We start from the raw sequence: 17,302 nt of genomic DNA, 5'->3' as shown, positions 1-17,302 counted from the left end.
TACACAAGTAACAGTACATCAAAAAATTACCCAGAGACTGGCAAGGTTTTTGTTTTTTTTTTGTGTCAGGGTTACTCTGCAATAAAATCAAGTGTTCACACCACAGCAGAAAAGTCCCCGGCACATGCATCTTAGCGTATTTACTAACGAATCTTTACCAACCAAAAGTAGTTAAACGCAGTCAGACTTTTGTTCGCAGAATGGAAAAACAAGGTGGGAATGGCAGAGCATGCCTGTAACCTCAGCACCTGGGAAACAGAATCAGGAGATCTAGCACACCGTACTCAGCTATATGGCCAGTTTGAGGTCAGCCTCAGCTACACAAGCCCCTGACTCAAAAGCAAGCAAGCAAGCAAGCAAACAAAGAAATCTCCCAAACAGAGGAAAAACATTCTAAAAGAGGCATCAGAAGTACATGTTAGTTCTTTTTTGTTTGTTTGTTTTTGTTTTTGTTTGTTCAGACAGGGTTTCTCTGTGGTTTTGGAGGCTGTCCTGCAACTAGCTCGTGTAGACCAGGCTGGTCTCAAACTTACAAAGATCCACCTGCCTCTGCCTCTGCCTCTCGAGTACTGGGATTAAAGGTGTGTGCCACCACTGCCAGACTGCACATGTTAATTCTGAGAATCCAGGATCCAGTTGTTAAAAGCAAAGAACCATTTATTCAAAATTTACCATTATGTCAGATTCAAACCACATCAAGATAGTTGGTAAGATAGTGATTATAAGCACAGGTTGATGTGAAAATGCCTAAAATAAAGCTTACAAGGGCCTCCCCTATAAGGGAAACACCTTTCTTCTGCTTACTTCAGTCATATCTGAACAGATGATGCCTCCTTTGGAGGGCTACACAGTAAGATGCCACTTGGGAAGCAGAAACCAGGCCTTCCCCAGACACTGAACCTGCAGATATCTTCTTGAACCACTATCCCTTTGAGAATAACTTTCTGTGAGAAATGTATTGTTATTGCTTATGAATCACGCAGTCTGAGCAGTACAGAGACTGAGTCAGCAGTCACAGCCTGATGCTCTAATACAGACATTCTTAGAGAACCTGCTGCAATCTCTGTTTCCATTTTCTAGATTCTTACAAACACACATAAAAAAATACTCCTTAATTTTTCTTTTTTGGAAAGGAAAGCAATTCAAAAAGTCCCTAAAAATTTTCCTTTTCTCTCCAAAGTACCAGGAAGATCCTAATGTCAGGCTTAACCAGTTGTCAGACAATTTCTTACAAGTAGAAAAATTCTGGCAAGTCTGATCTAAAGCAGAGAAATCAGAAGGCTGAAGTTCTAGACCTATGAGCTAACAGATCTAACTATAGTTTCTGGGGTTTTGTTTGTCTTGTATCAAAAAATGTTATTGGCTTCTGTAATATTTCAGGTTTGATTTTTAAGATGAGAGTGGAGAGGTAACACCCACTCCTGGATTAAAATAGGGTACCAGGCACACCAGATTATGAAAGACTCTCTACTTAGCTGCATAATTTCTGCTAAAAATTATACATGTTCACATTTTTTCTTTTAAAAAGTTTGCTTTTTAAAAAAGTGTCTTTAATTTAATATAGCCCACAAGAGAGGCAGGAGTCTTGCTATTTTACATGAAGACAAAGGAATTTAAATATGTTTTAACACATTTAAGGAAAAAAAAAAACAAACTTTGATTATTAGAAGGCTTGTTGCACAACTCTTATTTTTCTGTAAAACACAGATGTGGCAATGAAGAGAGGTGTTAGAAGAGTTTGTCATGTTGTACCTGTTTCATTTTATCCTGTAGATATAAGTCATTTAACTCAAAATATAAACTTTATTAACAACTAATATGTCTTGTCTTGTTAGCATAAATGTTATTTTTTGCTTCACTTTCAGGATATTTTGACTGAAAAGTTAATTCAGGATATATTAACTGAAAAGAGTTTACCTCACTGGTAAAAACATACAAAACTGATTTAAAATGTGGAGTAATAATGGCTTTTATATTTATTCACATTCACTAATGTTGGCAAACAGATACTAGTTTAACCACCTCACAGGTCAATACCATTAAAACAGTGTTTTTACCGCAAATCCTCTGCTGTCTTAGCATGATGTCCATTTCAGTGTAAAAAGTTCTCTGGAAAACATAACCTAGATTTTTAAGTACCCCAATGAACATTACAGCTCATGTGTGTAGACCTGGAATTTTAAAAGACGTTTCTTCTTGTATTTGTCTATCTAGCCCGCTTGTTCTAGGGATACCCTGTCTCTTTAAAACTAGGATTGTAGGTAGCTGCCATACCTCATAACTTTTTAGGCAGGTTTGGGGATCCACTCCTCATAGCTTTGTGGAAAGTGCTTTATATGCTGAGGCATCTCCCCAGCTGCTGCACTTTCCAAAGTTTTAGTGAAGTATATGAATCATGTAATGTTAAGAGTCTATTTCAAATATATGACTATGAAATAATCTTTCTGACATCTAAACAAACATTTCAATATCTGTATATTAAAGAGTAATCCCTCTTCAAAGTTAACACCCATGGTACTATGCTCTATCATAGGTCAGACACTGCGTTCCTTATAACTATAAGAAATAAGAGGTGATTTCCATGCTCAGAACGCTCTTGGTCTAGCATAGCAACCAGCAATTCAAACAGAAAAACTGCTAAAAAAAAATAATGACAGTGAAAAACCACAGAAAGTATGATCCAAACACCGGAGGCAGGGTCATGTGGTCTATGGTGTGATAAGCAGCTTCTGAGAATGTGACATGTGCCTTTGGTCCCATAGAGTGAGCAGGGCTCGACCAGGACACCAGCAGTCAAACAGGACAGTATGATGCAGTGTGAGTAAGGAAAGCAAACATGGAGTTCACAGGGACAGAATCTCTTGAATATTTCAAGTGGAGGGAACTCTCTACTCTTTGTGCCATAGAATCATAAAGATGACAACTAGAAAATACAATAGATGGCCAGGATGAGCATATCACTTGTGTATAAACAGTAAGAGCTTGCAAAGATTTAAAGGGGCTTTCATCTTTGAAATTCTGTCTCTAAAATGCCTTGAGCAGTGATATGGTCATTGGAATGAACTTAGCATCTGCTTTCGTCTTTCACAGCTAGATCTCAAGCACTTGCTACCGTGTGTTCAGAACCTAGAAAGTATTCAATAAAACTTACTGAAGGAACAAACTAACCCACAAGACAAGATTAGTATGTTTACATTGGATTATTTTCAAGAAGCTTATCTATTCCATAAGAAGTAATTATATTTTTAAAACTGTATTTCTTTATAATTATAATTCATATTTTCTGATTAACTTCTATCTTTCTGTTACATCTTTCAGGATAAACTCTACCACATTCCTTTCTGTATCTCTAGTAATAACAAGTAGGCTGTGAATAGATAGCATTTACTATCATTATTGTAGAAGCATCAACCACATTAACTCTCTCAGTTCTTACAAACTATGTTTGATAGATAATATTATCATTCCCAGTGAGAATGTGGGAAAACTGAGACATGGAGAGTTCGGCAATTGCAATTATTCTGAGACTAGGAAGTAGGAGAGACAGGGTTTGAGTCTAAGAAGCTGGCTCTGGAGTCCTTGCTTGTTCACACACGCTATACTGACTAGGACAGTATCTGGCACCTCACAGATGTTGGTTAGATGACTGCTGAATGAATTTTCTCCCCTTGTAACTTACTGCTTTATTACTATGTAAATTATCCCCACACGTAGAAGTAGAAATTTCCACTCCACAGAGGTCAGGATTGTCAAAAGTCACTTTGGTTATTTCTCTAAAAATTCACCCAATGGAGATTTATGCTAGCAACAGGAGGTAAAATTTGACAAATACCTTCTAGTTCACCAATTTTTTTGGCAAAGACCTTCAGTTGTTTTTTCAGTTTTCGGACAGTTTTATCCTGCTTTTCAAGTTGTTCCATCAAGTCCTAAGATGAAAATGAGAATTACATCAGAAAGCTCAAAGCGGCTTGGTACGGGCACAAAGGGAGCACAGACACAATCACAGCAACAGCACTGTTAGTTTCACACAAAAGCTGCACAAGAGCTCTCCGGTGGAGACACCAGCTGGCTCAAACCGGCAGACAGGCGCGGCTACAGTGAAGGCAACTAAAGTACACACTGCAGTAAGTTCCTTTACAGCGTGATGGAAGTCTCCCAGCAGGCTCCTGTGGGAAACGACTCACTGATGGCATTGTTACCTTTGAAGGAGGGCTGAGCAAAAATGAGTTTTGATGAGGGCACAAATATTCTGCGGGAGACCTTGGGATGGCTGCCCTTCAGTAAAGACTAGCACTCCATGTGTAAAGGATTGCTAAGAGTTACCAATTCTACACTTAGCCTTAAAGCCAAAGAAACATAAGGAAGTTTGGGAAAACTAAACGCAAGTTGAGCTAGATGTTGTAGCATTCATTGCACCTTTGGTTCCAGCACTCAGGGCAGCACTGGATGGATCTCTGTGAGTTCAAGGGGCTACAGAGCAACACTGTCTCAAAAAACAAACCAAACAACAAAAAAGCAAGAAGGATAAAGAGCGTTTTACTACATAGCACTAAGCATGCCTAGAACCCAATTCTAAGAGAGAATTCAAGGCCAGCCTGGGTTATGTAGTGAGAGTCTGTCTCTGGGGAAAAAAGCTGCCTCAATGTGGTGACCCATGCCTTCAGTCCTAAGACTCAGGAAGCAGAGACAGGCAATTTCTGTGAGTTCAAGGCTTACTTGGTCTACAGAGAATTTCAGGACAGCCAAGGCTACAACAGAGAAAACCTGTCTTACAACAGAAATAAAGAAAAAAGAAAAGAGACTTTGCCTAATGGAATAAATGAGAGAGAAAGAAAACCTGTATATTTAAAGCAAAGATAAGACATCTGTGACTACTGGCTCTATTCAGTAAAGAATTCTCTCAGAGGACAAGCAGTTAGAAACTCAGTAACTAAGAAGTAAGTGGACAGGACCAGACTAAGAAAGCTCAGAAGGGCATGAGTCAATGAACATGGCTGGTGGTTGTCACTGAGTTACAGGGAAGAACATCATTCGAAAATACTGATTCCCTGTCCGGCTTGCACAAGAGTGGATTCAGACCAGACTCGTGATTCCAAGGGAACAGCTGCTAACATTTCCAGCGCTGGGTTATGCTTCCATCACACTGTAAGCCTTGGGTTAACAACAAACCAAACACGCAGTGACACAGGACACTGAAAGAGATGACACAATGGCTAAAGGGAGCTGTGGAGGCTGAGGGAAGAGATTTTGTGAAGGTTTTTGAAGTGACTTCCTGGGCAGTGGCAGGCAGCAGTGTGCTCTTCAGTTAGAAAAGGCTAGAAGTAGCAGAAGACAACAGAGAAGCACTATGGTTTACATACAATCATCCTTTTGTAAAGTGAAATCCGATATGATTGATACTTCTTAGGGTCATCTGCATATAATTCCTCAAAATACTGAAAAAACAGGTACAATGGATAGTTGTTTCTTGTGTCTTTGAGAGAATGCTACCTCTCAGAAAAATTAACTTAAAAAAAAACTTTAAAACACAGGTATTGAAACTGTATATACTTATAAGTTCCAATGTGTCACCTGCCATTTCTAGTACAGATGAGTCTCATATTTACAGATATATTTTTGCACAACCATTGGACACAGGTGATGGCCCGGATGTTGTCATTCTGTATGTCAATAGAAAAGAGGACCATGGTACCCAGAGAAGACGGACACTTCAGTTTCCGGCCTTTACTCCTCCCCCATTTGTGACTTTCCCCAAGCTGCTATACTGCTCAACTACAAGCAGAGCAGCAAGGGTCAGAAAGGCAACAAATAAAAAAGGCAGGAGTGCTGTTAGCACCCCACCACCTTTGGGGCTGGTGGAGCTGGTGAGAGGCAGCATGGGGGAGGCCTGTGAAGCCTGTGCACTAGAGGAGAAAGAAAGCTATTCCTGTATGTACCTGTGTGTGTGTGGGGGGGGCAGGGGGGAGGTATGCAAGGCAAAGCTTCAGAAACACTAAGCCCAGATACACTGTTGCCTTAATATTCTGCTCAAGTGCATCCTAAAAAAATGCATAATTATGACTAAGAAACTCTAGGCAGCCTGGGAAGGCATACCCTTCCATCACTTGAGTTTGATAACATTCTTTGAATTGGCAGTCAGTGTAATGGCACAAGCAGATGATCTGGAAAGGGTTAGCCTAGAACAAGCTAATTAGAGTCTTCCATTTAGATTGAGTGTAGGGCTTGATTGTTTCTACATTAGGTACAAAATTTTCCAAGAATATTAATAGTACAGACAGGCTGTAAGGGCAGCACTTGATTAATTAGTGAACAAACTGAGAATCTACCACCCAGAAACATACCTATTTCACAGAGCATTTTAAGACAATAATTCAGAAGCAAAGAATCTGTACACTGATCAATCAGTATTATTCCACACATTTGTCAATACTTAATCATTGAAAGCATTGTTAGTTATTTAATCATTGAGAGTAAAACACAACTTTTTAAGAACACTTTGCGGCTCAGAAGCCTTTCCCATCCTCAGTCATGCTGAAGAGCCCAGACACCATCCCCAGCCTTTCCCCCACATCCCTACCATGGAGCTTCACACATAAGACAGACTGGAAAGAAAATACTCTGATTATTTTTCTAATCTAGATAAAACATGGGTGAACATATGGTAGTAGAGAACTATCTATGTTGTCAATTATCACTAAAGGAATTAGACTTTCAGAGAAATTCTAAGATCGTTATAGATCTTTAAAAAGGTGTTAATTTTTCATGCCACTAAGGAACAGATTTTATGCAAAAAAATTGTAATTATAATCTTTCACTGATTTTTATGCAGCAAGTATATCTGGAAATTTACATAGATTTAAAAATTGCAAATATATAATCAAAGTTATAATGTGACACAGAAAGAAATATTGTAGAAAATATTTTTTTTCTAGTAAAATTTTAAAGGAATGGGGGAAAAAGGAAAAGTTTTGGAGTCCATGAAGCATTCCGAATCTGGTAAGGGGAAAAGCAAAAGTGCCCTCATTACTACTGTTCAAATTCTGCTTAAAAGAATAAAATGAGTCAAGCTTAATACTAGTCTCTCTACCCTGTTTTAGAAGCTCTACCAAATGTAAAGCCATGTCCAAGCTTAGTTTAACCAAGAATCTTTCCCGGCTTCTCTACTAGACAGGCTGGATAGCATTCTCATTGGATGCTTGAAACCAAAGGAGAATAATTTGTAGCTGTATCTCTCTGGTATTCAAAGCCTAGCAAGTAGTCAGGGGACTTTCTTCCAGACACCGCAGGTAAGGTCAGAGAGGGCTCAGTTGCCTAAGAGCAACTGGGTGCAATCTCATTATTTTGATTCGTATCTACCAATACATTCATATTTTCCTTTCTGTCTCTGTCAGCTATAGAAGAGTGTCTTTCCCAACAGGGAAAAGCTGTGATTGTCCAAAAAGAACTTATAGCAGACTGGGGTACGGCCATTCTCCTTACCAGGTTTTCATTGGTCAGCCGTGTGATCTCATGCTGCAGGCTGGCCTCAATGCGGGCCTCGGGGGGCAGCTGCAGGTTCTGGGCCAGCAGCTGCTGTTGCCGGTTGTTTTCTTCCTTTAGGCTCTGGATCTCCCCACGGAGGGCCTCTGCCTCATTCTCATGGCTCCTCTTCTGAGACTGTAGCTGGGATTCCAAAAGCCTGCAGAGAGGCCACACAAGTTTTTGGGGGGGAGGAAACCCCAAGTTCACACTAATGGGTGTGAAGCTACATGTTCCTTTGCATGAATAGGAAAAGCAGATATTCTTTAGCATCTGTGCATCTCCTGAGCCCGATAATGTCAGGAAACTCAAATGCCAGAAATGGAAGCCGATGTGTCCAAATTTGTGTCTTTTTGAATTGTATTAAGTTCTCCTTTAAGTTGGCAAAGATAGTATCATTGCCAAAAAATAAATAAATAGCTGCATCGTGAAAGGCAAAATACATGTGAATCCTAATGAAAAAGACCTTTAAAGACACAGCCACTGATTTCAGGCAAAGGTAGAACCAGGACCATGTTTTAAATATTGTCTATTTATCTAGAACTAATGGGCTGGAGCACTACTTGGAAACTTATAGATTTATTCAAATAGCATCTAGAAGTTCTCTGTGTGTGTCTATGTGTGTATAGATAGAATTGTCATCTCTCTACCCATGAAATTACATATCTAACAGAATCTTAAGAAGATACAGCTTTTGGACAAAGTTATAGTCAAACATTAACTATCACAAAGAAACAGACACTTAATCTTGATTTTCTTTGTTTTCAATTGCTGACTAAAATTTACTGATGTCATTGTGAGCAAACTACTAATAGCAGACTAAAGTATTTTAGTTATGAAATTTCAAGAAAGCTAACGCACAACACTGCAGTTAATGCCGATTGTTATGGTTAGAACAAAGCAACAAGCATAGCCCTTTTAACAGTGTAAGAATTTTAAAATTATATTTCTGTAAGAGATTTTTAAGACACAGACATTGGTAGGACAGATGAATATGTTAGAGAGAGAGAGAGAGATGCAGCTAATTCTATTTTTTTTTTTCCTGGAAGTGAATTGCTGAGCTCAGGTGGTTATCCTGACTTCTTTGTCTCTGAATCTCACAATAACCACAGAGAATGCTGAATCGGGCACTTAACAACAATTTTAGGCAGCATCATAATAAGGAGAAAGTAGCCACATGTGTTATAGAAATATGTATTCCAGATTGACATTCATTACAAATAAGCTACTGTCCAGGTAATGAGTACTAGTGGCCATGCTCCAATAACTTGTGGTGCAGCTAGAAGACTGTTTTCATCAAGTCCTAGAGAGATTCACAGTGTTTAGATACTCACTCCAGACACCACTGTGGCATTTATGAAGTAATTTGTATTCACCTACAGTCAACTTTAGCATTGACAGTATCTGTTAGTAGAGACAATTTTACAGAAGGTATTTGGCTGAAGATTCTACATTTTATTTAGACTAATTGTCTCATGAGGACCATAAATGCACAAGACACATAGTAGTCAAAGTTGTGAGTCCACTGTTAGTAAGAAAAACAAGTTAATAGCATTCCATTTTGAGGAGACAGACATAACCTGTTGGCTTGTTTTAACCCTTCATAAACCAGCCAGAGTTCTCCATCCTCATTCAACTCCTGGTAATCCATAGTAGATGATCTTCCATGTAAAAGAACAAAATGCAAAACACAAAGGGACATGGGATGGGAGTGAGATGATGGTGGTCAAGAAAAGCACATGGTATTTCAGTATTTACTAAGCGGACAGGACCATTTTTAGTAATTACACATGACTTTACATTATCATGACATTACTTTGGTTAATTAAAAAATGGATAAGAAGTTACATCACAGGTAAATGAAGAAATGGAAAGAAACGACTGGAAAGTGAGACATTCAATGTCTAATGTTTTACGTGGCTAGCCATATAACCTTACACATCTATCATTACATTAAGGCTAACCATAACACACGTATGAAATGAAAACTTTAGGTATATATTCATGTGGCAATGTTCATAATCTATTTCAAAATGAAATCTGAATGTATTTCAACATAATCTGATTCCCCTTGTAAACGTTTATAAAAATTATTGTACAAATAGCATAAGAATATATCCAATATATCTCAGTGTTTGATATGGTTTTAAATTTTTGGATAAAATTAAATTTAAGGTCTGTAGAAACTCCCTTCCTATTAGAGGTATATTTGCCACCCATTATCAAAATAAGTGTAGTTTATAGACAACATTTATTTGGTTACATTTTTTCTACCTAGGGTATAAACAATACATTTTGGGGGTTTGTTAAATGTCAGATGCTGTTCTACATTTCCTCATTACCTTATCTGTTCTCCTATCACCATGTTGAATTAACAGCGAGTAAGGAAGTATTTGAGTCCAGTGCCAGGTGATTTCAGAGTTCAGGTTCTTAATCTTGATATACTTTTGTTTCTATGTTCATACAACATCAATTCTATTTTCAATCTATCATTCCTCTCTCTCTTCCTACCACCCTTCTCTCTTGTTACCTATTTTTGAGGTTTCAATAATTTTACTGTATTCTTATGACTTCGAAATTTATATCTCAGGCCATGTGTCTTGGTTATAGATCTATTACATGCAACTCAGTTGCCTAGGGGATTTCTCTCCCTGAATGCTTTCTTGTCTGCTAAAATTCAGTATGTGTAAATCCACTCATCATTCCACCCTGGTCTCAAGATCATGAAATGGCATTAGCATATCCATCTGAGTCCGCACTGCAAGCTTCCCTAGAAACCTCTCACATACCCAACATATGACAGGGTTTACTGACCTCATCTTCATATATATCTTTCAAAATTTCCCATTTCTTTCCATTGCAACTGTCATCGACCAAGTCACCACACTCAGCCATGGGATTACAGTAAAGCCTCTTAACTGGTTTTGTGCTTTCAATCTTTCTCCATTACAATCTTTCTCCTACTTCAGTTCTTTCTACTACCTTTAGACTAAAACTCAAACATTCTCAGTCATTTCTATAAGGAGCCTGTAACCTCTGTGGGAAGGAACTGCATTTATTTGTCTTCTGCTGTGTTCCCATTATGTGACATAGCATCTGACATGAGGTAGGAACATTTCAGACCGGATGACCGAATAGCTTAGTGCATGATTGGACAGCATAATACTACCCTTTCTATAATAAGACATTCATTTTGTTTTGTTTTGCTTTGTTTTGTTTTGGAGACTTCAGAACTGCCTTTCACTATTGACAATGCTCTCTCAAAATGGTTCAGTGTGTAATTTTTTTTCTTTAGAGTAAAACGACACTAAATCTCAGTTCAGACATGAGGTTGGTAGTAAGGCTGAAAACTGCAGGTATGATTCTCCATTCTCCCATCCCCAAGTCATGGCACCCTTCTAGAGATATTTGGCTACCACTAATGGAATTCCAGGCACATACACCTTCACTTCTCTGCATGCTATGTTTCAATTATTGAACACTGTAGTTGCAAACCTTCAAATAGCCAACTCGAATATCTACCCAGGAGATCTAAACCGAGCAACGGGTTTTCTTCTCAAGGCAGTTTAAAGCCAAGGCCCTTGACATAATGTGAATAAGATTATCTTTGACACCAGTTATAAATAATTTCTTTATATTATGAATGGGATTTTAATCTGGTTTACAACCAGTAACCTTCTTGAAGATTGGCTGATGTCTAATAAAGCAATGAATTAGCACACTGACTTCCTGAACAAGAGGTTGGCTTGAAGACTCAGATTAATACAGTTAAACCAAGGTGGATTAAAAAGATCAACTTACCTGTTTGTTTCTTTCAAACCAATATATGCTTGTGCTATTTCACCTTTGTCTTTCATTTTCTGTACATCTTCCAGAAGTATTGTGGAATCTGTCATTGTATTCTAAAGGGAGAAATGACACATTTCCACATGAAGGCTCAACTCAGTAGCTGTGGATCACAATAACATACTTTTTTCATTTTCGGGCTTAGTGGGTAAGGGCATTTACCACCTAGCCTGATGACCTGAGTTCAATCTCTGGAATCCATGTGGTGGAAAGAATCTACTCACATAAGTTACCATCTGTCTTATACAGACACATGCACACTCTCTTTTTCTCTCTCTTTTGTACACACTCACACACACACACATACACACACGCACGCACGCACATGCACACACACATACACGTACACACCAAAAACATTATATAGAATGACTAATTTATTGCCTCTAAAGAATAACAACTTTAGCACTTAAAAGGGTCATTCTCTTGATCTAAAAAAAACATGTCTGATCTTTCAATCAATGTTTGCTCTAAGTTAGGTGTGGTGGCTTATGCCCAGGCTGTCCTCAAACTTCCTATGCATCTGAGAATGACCTTGAACTTCTGGTCTTCTTGACTCATCTTCCTCAGTGCTGGGATCATTGGCATGTAACACAGAATGCACAGTTTATGAAGTGCTGCAGATCGAACACGGCTCTGTGCATGCTAGGTAGACATTTTACACATTTGCACTCATCCTGGCCCCAAATAAACATTTCTTTAGCTTTATTTTATAAAGAATATATATTTAGTATATTTCAGCTAATTTAATTTTTTCTTTCCTTGAAAGAAAAAAAATCTATTTCATATTATAATTTTAAAGACCTATAAACATAATTCACAAAGACTCAGGTTTTTATATCAAATAATGATATAAAGTACACTGTACTTGCATATCTTAGGACTTTTCTGGAGTGTTGTTGAACTTCTGATAAACTAGGTTACTTGATCTGTTCAGCTAGTACAAAGACAGGGAAAGATGGGTGTCTCTATTTGCTGATGTCCTGGGGTACAAACAGATGGTTCTTTCCTTATTCTGCCTGTCTTGGCTAGTATATAGTTCTTGGGAGACAGAGTCAGATAAGTACTACAACATTGAGTCTTCCATGTGTTTCTCATAAGTAGTGACTCGAAATTCTTAAAAGGCTGCATCATATATGAAGCATCCCATTAACTCTCAACAGTTGAAACCACGAGAGTAGAGAAATTCAACTCTGCAACTTCACAGGAGCTACTTTTCATTCTAGCTATGGGCTTTGTTCTTAGGGAAGGGAAAGTGGTAGTAAAGAGTGCACGCTCAGCCCTTCCATTTCTCCTCAACCTTGTGTGATGTGGTACCCGGGAGAACTGTCCATTTAAGAGTGCTCCAAGTGAAGGGGTTTTCTCCCAACTTGTGCATGACACCAGGACTACAATGAGTTACAAATCAGATTGGAAGCTATTACAATCACTGTTTCTCCTAGTGACTTCATATAGGAAGACGTCACATAGGAAATTAGTAAGTAAAAAGGAAGCAAGACATGGCAGCTTATACCTGTCCTCAGCACATACTCACATAAAGACAAATAATAAATAAATAAATAAATAAATAAATAAATAAATAAATCTTAAAAAAAAGTACAAAATAAAATAGACCTGGTCACAAGCACCAAGCCAATGTTAGGATTAAACAGAAGTACTTACTAAATATTAAAAACATGTATAATTACCTTGTCATCCTGAAAAATCACATGTTGGCAGGCACAAAATGCAGAAAACAACAAATTTTTAGCTTCATGAACAGATACTTTCACTAAATCTAGACAAGACTTGTTTCTTCTAAAACTAACACTAATGCATTAGCACTCACAAAATTGTCATAAGATAGACATTAATATATGTGTATGAGATAGGAACTCCTATTTCTTTTTCTTCTTTTTGTTTTTTCTTTTTCCAAGACAGGGTTTCTCTGTTTAGCCTTGGCTGTCCTGGAACTAACTCTGTAGGACAGACTGGCCTTGAATTCACAAAAATCTGCCTGCCTCTGCCTCTGCTTCTCAAGTGCTGGGATTAAAGGCGTGCATTACCACCACCTGGCTGGAACTCCTGTTTCTAATGCTTAAATTCTTTTCTGAGTTGTTTCATTTTAAAATGTTCCTGGATGTAAAATGCTTGGGTGTGTGAAAGAGTAACTCTGATGCTGATGTGTCTGGGTCAGACTTCATACTAGGTTTTGGAAGAGTTCAAGTAGTGGCCTTTGGGAGGGCAATTGTCCAAGAAAACCTCCCAGAGTTCGCTCTCTGGAGGTAGAGCAAACAAACCAGAGCTGGCTGGGCTGACTCACACCCTAGTTCACTGTGTGTTCACCATTGCCTTGAAAACAAGAAATTGAGAAAGCCAGGATTACAAAGAGGCACTGGGTATTTGGAAGGTTTCAGTATATTGCATGGTCCTCCAGAACAGACAAGTTGTGTTACATGGAGGCTAGGAGCTGGGCAAGCAAGGACTGTGTTGAGATCCTAGAACAGTTGTCACATGGGCTATGTGAACTTAGTGTAAGTGGGCAGGTATGTTACTAAAGGATGTGCTCCAATAGTGAGGTTGTATTTACACCCTTTGTTTCATTTTTATTTTCTAATCTTTTGATTTTCACTAAAATTTCCTATGAGAGTATCAGTTGTACTCCACAAATACACACAATTATTTGTAAATTTAAAACAAAAAAGAGAGACTATCAGTTAGCTGAGAGGGGAAAGAAGACTGATTTAATCTTTGTCCAGGAGGTATACAGTGGTCTCTTTCTCAAGGCCAGTCTGTTCAAGCCTGATCCAGGAAAGGTGACAGTGTAGAGTGCTTTCTGTTGACTCCATGAAACAGCCCTTCTTACCTTCTCCATGTAAAAGGGAATGCCTGGGAGTCAACTGAAACCATCTGCATGTAATTTCCACAAACTGATTTAATTTCTAACCACTTTGTTACTTTTCCACTTATGCAGGTCAATCTCAGTAAGTAATTTTTAGTTAGACTTAATGCCTCTTTGTATCAAAATAATTTGTAGATTTTCATGTTTAATGTATTTTACTTTAGTTTAGGAGGCGAGATTGCTACAAAAGCATTTAAAAAAAAAATAACCTTTGCTTGTTGTAGGAAATGTAACTTAGAAAGACACCCGAGAACTCAGTGGCTTTCTGCAACTTCTCTTATGTGTTGGTTTCGTTACAAACTGGAGGAAAAACAGAAGGAATAAGAGCCAGTCACCACACTCCACACTCAACATGTACACATGCTTACCTTGGGTTGGATGGCTTCTTTCTGGCTCACCAGCTGAGACCGCAAGATCAGGACTTCCTCCTTTCGGACATCGAGCTCCTCGCTCACAGAGGTCAGCTGTTCCATGAGGACACGGTAGGCAGGTGCACCGGGCGCTGTCACTTCTGGGGCGCTCTTCTCACTGAGGGCTTTGCGCAACTCGTTCAGCTCATTTTTCAGTTTTTTGTTTTCTGATTCCAGTTCTTGACGCTGAATGAAAAAGATGGACAAGTCTACTATGGTAGCTTGAATAAAAATAGATCCATAGACTCACAGTGATGGGCACTACTGGGAAGTATGGCCCTGTTGGGGTAGGCATAGCCTTATTAGAGGAAGTTAGAGGGGATGGCTTTGAGATCTCAGATGCATGGTCAGTGTGTCATAATCTTTTCCTGCTGCCTTTGGATTTGAATGTAGAACTCTCAGCTACCTCCCTCAAACCATGTATATCTGAGTACCACCATCCTTCCCACCATAATGACAATGGACTGAACCTCTGAACTGTAAGCCAGCCCCAATTAAATGTTCTCCTTTATAAGCTTTGCCATTGTCATGGTGTCTCTTCACAACAATAGAAACCCTAAGACATTTAATGTTGTCATGCTCATCTTTGTATCAGAAAACTAAACCTCTCCAAGGTGATGGAAGAATTCTATTAGAAAGGACATCAATCTCCATTCTTATGACCTCCCAGATTAAGTGTGACATCAGTGGGACTGAGCAATGTAAAAGATAGTTTGTATCACCAACTCCAATTCCAGAGGCAAATTTACTCTGATCTGGTCAGGCAATACTCCCAGATGCAGACTGCTGAGTCCCAATCCTGGGAAGCCTAAGTTTTGTTTGCAGGTAAATTTAAGGGCAAAACCAAGCATGGTAATCAGTTTTACATTGCTCATTTCTGGGACAGAAAACAAGACAATGTATTGACTTTGATGCTGAACCACTCATCCAATGCTGTGTCAATCCGGGTTTCACTCATACTACAGGAAATACTTTCACTTATCTCTGTTTATGTGAGGCATGGGATGTTTTGGAGAGCAGACTGCTACCCTATGTATACCTTTACTCTGCCCCTCAGCCTCAATTAGATTTTTATGCTGGCAGATAGGAGGGAGCACTTGAACCAAGTAGCCTGACTCCAGAGTTCATAATCTTTACTACTGTAGCTCGAGGGGCTACTACCTCCTGTTCAGAGTGAAGTCCTACTTAGATGAAATAGTTTGTAAAAGTAAACAACAGAGGCTAGAACTAGTGCCTGGACAAGATTTAAGCTAGAACATCCTTCAGCTTAGGATGTTCTCAGAGAGAAAGACAAGTTCTTAGTGGCTTTCTTGTCAAAACAAAATATTCAAAGTCTTGGGCTGAAATTTTCAATACCTTGAGGGACTCATATTCCAGTTCTGCACCTCTAATTGGTGGCCTTTCTTCTTCCTGGGGAGAAAAATAAAGTAAGACACTATTAGAACACTTAGCTGTTGTACAAAGAACAGTGACGTGTCAAAGCCTTCAGAGTTCCAGCCAGTGCTGCATAGCTAAGGAACTCAGGGACTACAGAAAGACACAGGACAACCTTGCCTCCCTGGGCTGCCCCTGGTCCCGGGACAGACCACTGCTGCTCACCGCTGCCTTGCTGCGCAACACCTGCTCCTCCTTTCGGTCCAGCTCATCCTGCATTATCTGCTTCTCCTGTTCCAGCTCCGTGACGCGCTTCTGGAGCTTAAGGAACAACGACATGTCCAGAGGCACCTTCTTCTCACTTGGCTCCTAATGCCCAGAAATCATAAGAATTAAGAAAAGCCAGAAGACTCACAAGCCAAAGGGAAAACAGGTCAGTTGTAAAATAGTCAAACTCAAAGGAGAAATTTAGGACAAAACAAAAAACATGTTCATCCTAGATAATGATTGGAAAAATTCAAGTTAAACAATAGTGAGGGATTACTTCTCTCTTAACTGACTGGCACATAGTCCAAAGGTGGCATTTCAAAGTTAGTAATGTCCCATATTAGCATTTGTCTCACCTTATATTGATGGAATATAAATAAGCCTGTGGAAATCTATGTGCATTTACTAAAATGTGGATGTATATTCATAGCAACCCTAGCAACTCTGTTTAAGAATTAAGACTATAGGCCGGATGTTGGTGGCACACGCCTTTAATCCCAGCACTCGGGAGGCAGGCAGATCTCTGTGAGTTCAAGGCCAGCCTGGTCTACAGAGCTAGTTCCAGGACAGGCTCCAAAGCAATAAATACAGAGAAACCCTGTCTCGAAAAACCAAAAAAAAAAAAAAAAAAAAAAAAAAAAAAAAAATAATAATAATAATAAAAAAATAAATAAAAAAAAAAGGAAAGAAAGAAAAAAAAAAAGTAAGACTACATGGCTGGGAGATGACTGGGTTGTAAAGTTGTAATTGTTTTCCAGTTCTCTGTCTAACTGTATAGCCAGGCGAACCACCAGTTTAGTCACTGTCTTCCTGATGAGCAATGAGATGGTTTCTAATTTCTGAAATACACATCCAAGAACATAAATATCTGAACATAGCACTTGGCAGTCTGGTGGGCTGGGGCAACTTTTACCTACATCAACAACTACAATCATTCCTGGGACAATAATCACTGCTATAACTCAACAAAGAAAAGTTTTCTTCTCGGTTGACTGTCCAAAAGTGG

The 17,302-nt window shown here is 38.9% G+C and overlaps 1 protein-coding gene across 1 annotated transcript in view; it reads right to left on the bottom strand.

The window, feature by feature from the left end:
- Nucleotides 1-17,302, bottom strand: part of Myo5a (myosin VA) — a 148,170-nt gene that overhangs the window by 18,704 nt on the left and 112,164 nt on the right. Inside the window, exons 26-33 of the mRNA XM_051197955.1 lie at nt 16,255-16,398; nt 16,012-16,065; nt 14,614-14,841; nt 11,320-11,420; nt 9,099-9,179; nt 7,480-7,678; nt 5,361-5,435; nt 3,833-3,926 (exon numbers count right to left, since the gene is read on the bottom strand). Of these exons, the coding sequence (XP_051053912.1) occupies nt 3,833-3,926; nt 5,361-5,435; nt 7,480-7,678; nt 9,099-9,179; nt 11,320-11,420; nt 14,614-14,841; nt 16,012-16,065; nt 16,255-16,398 (976 nt within the window). The remainder of the gene's footprint in view (nt 1-3,832; nt 3,927-5,360; nt 5,436-7,479; nt 7,679-9,098; nt 9,180-11,319; nt 11,421-14,613; nt 14,842-16,011; nt 16,066-16,254; nt 16,399-17,302) is intronic.

The sequence above is a fragment of the Phodopus roborovskii genome, unplaced genomic scaffold (genome assembly GCF_943737965.1).
Source record: "Phodopus roborovskii unplaced genomic scaffold, PHOROB, whole genome shotgun sequence".
Classification (NCBI taxonomy): Eukaryota; Metazoa; Chordata; class Mammalia; order Rodentia; family Cricetidae; genus Phodopus; species Phodopus roborovskii.
This window is presented reverse-complemented; position numbering and strand designations above follow the sequence as displayed.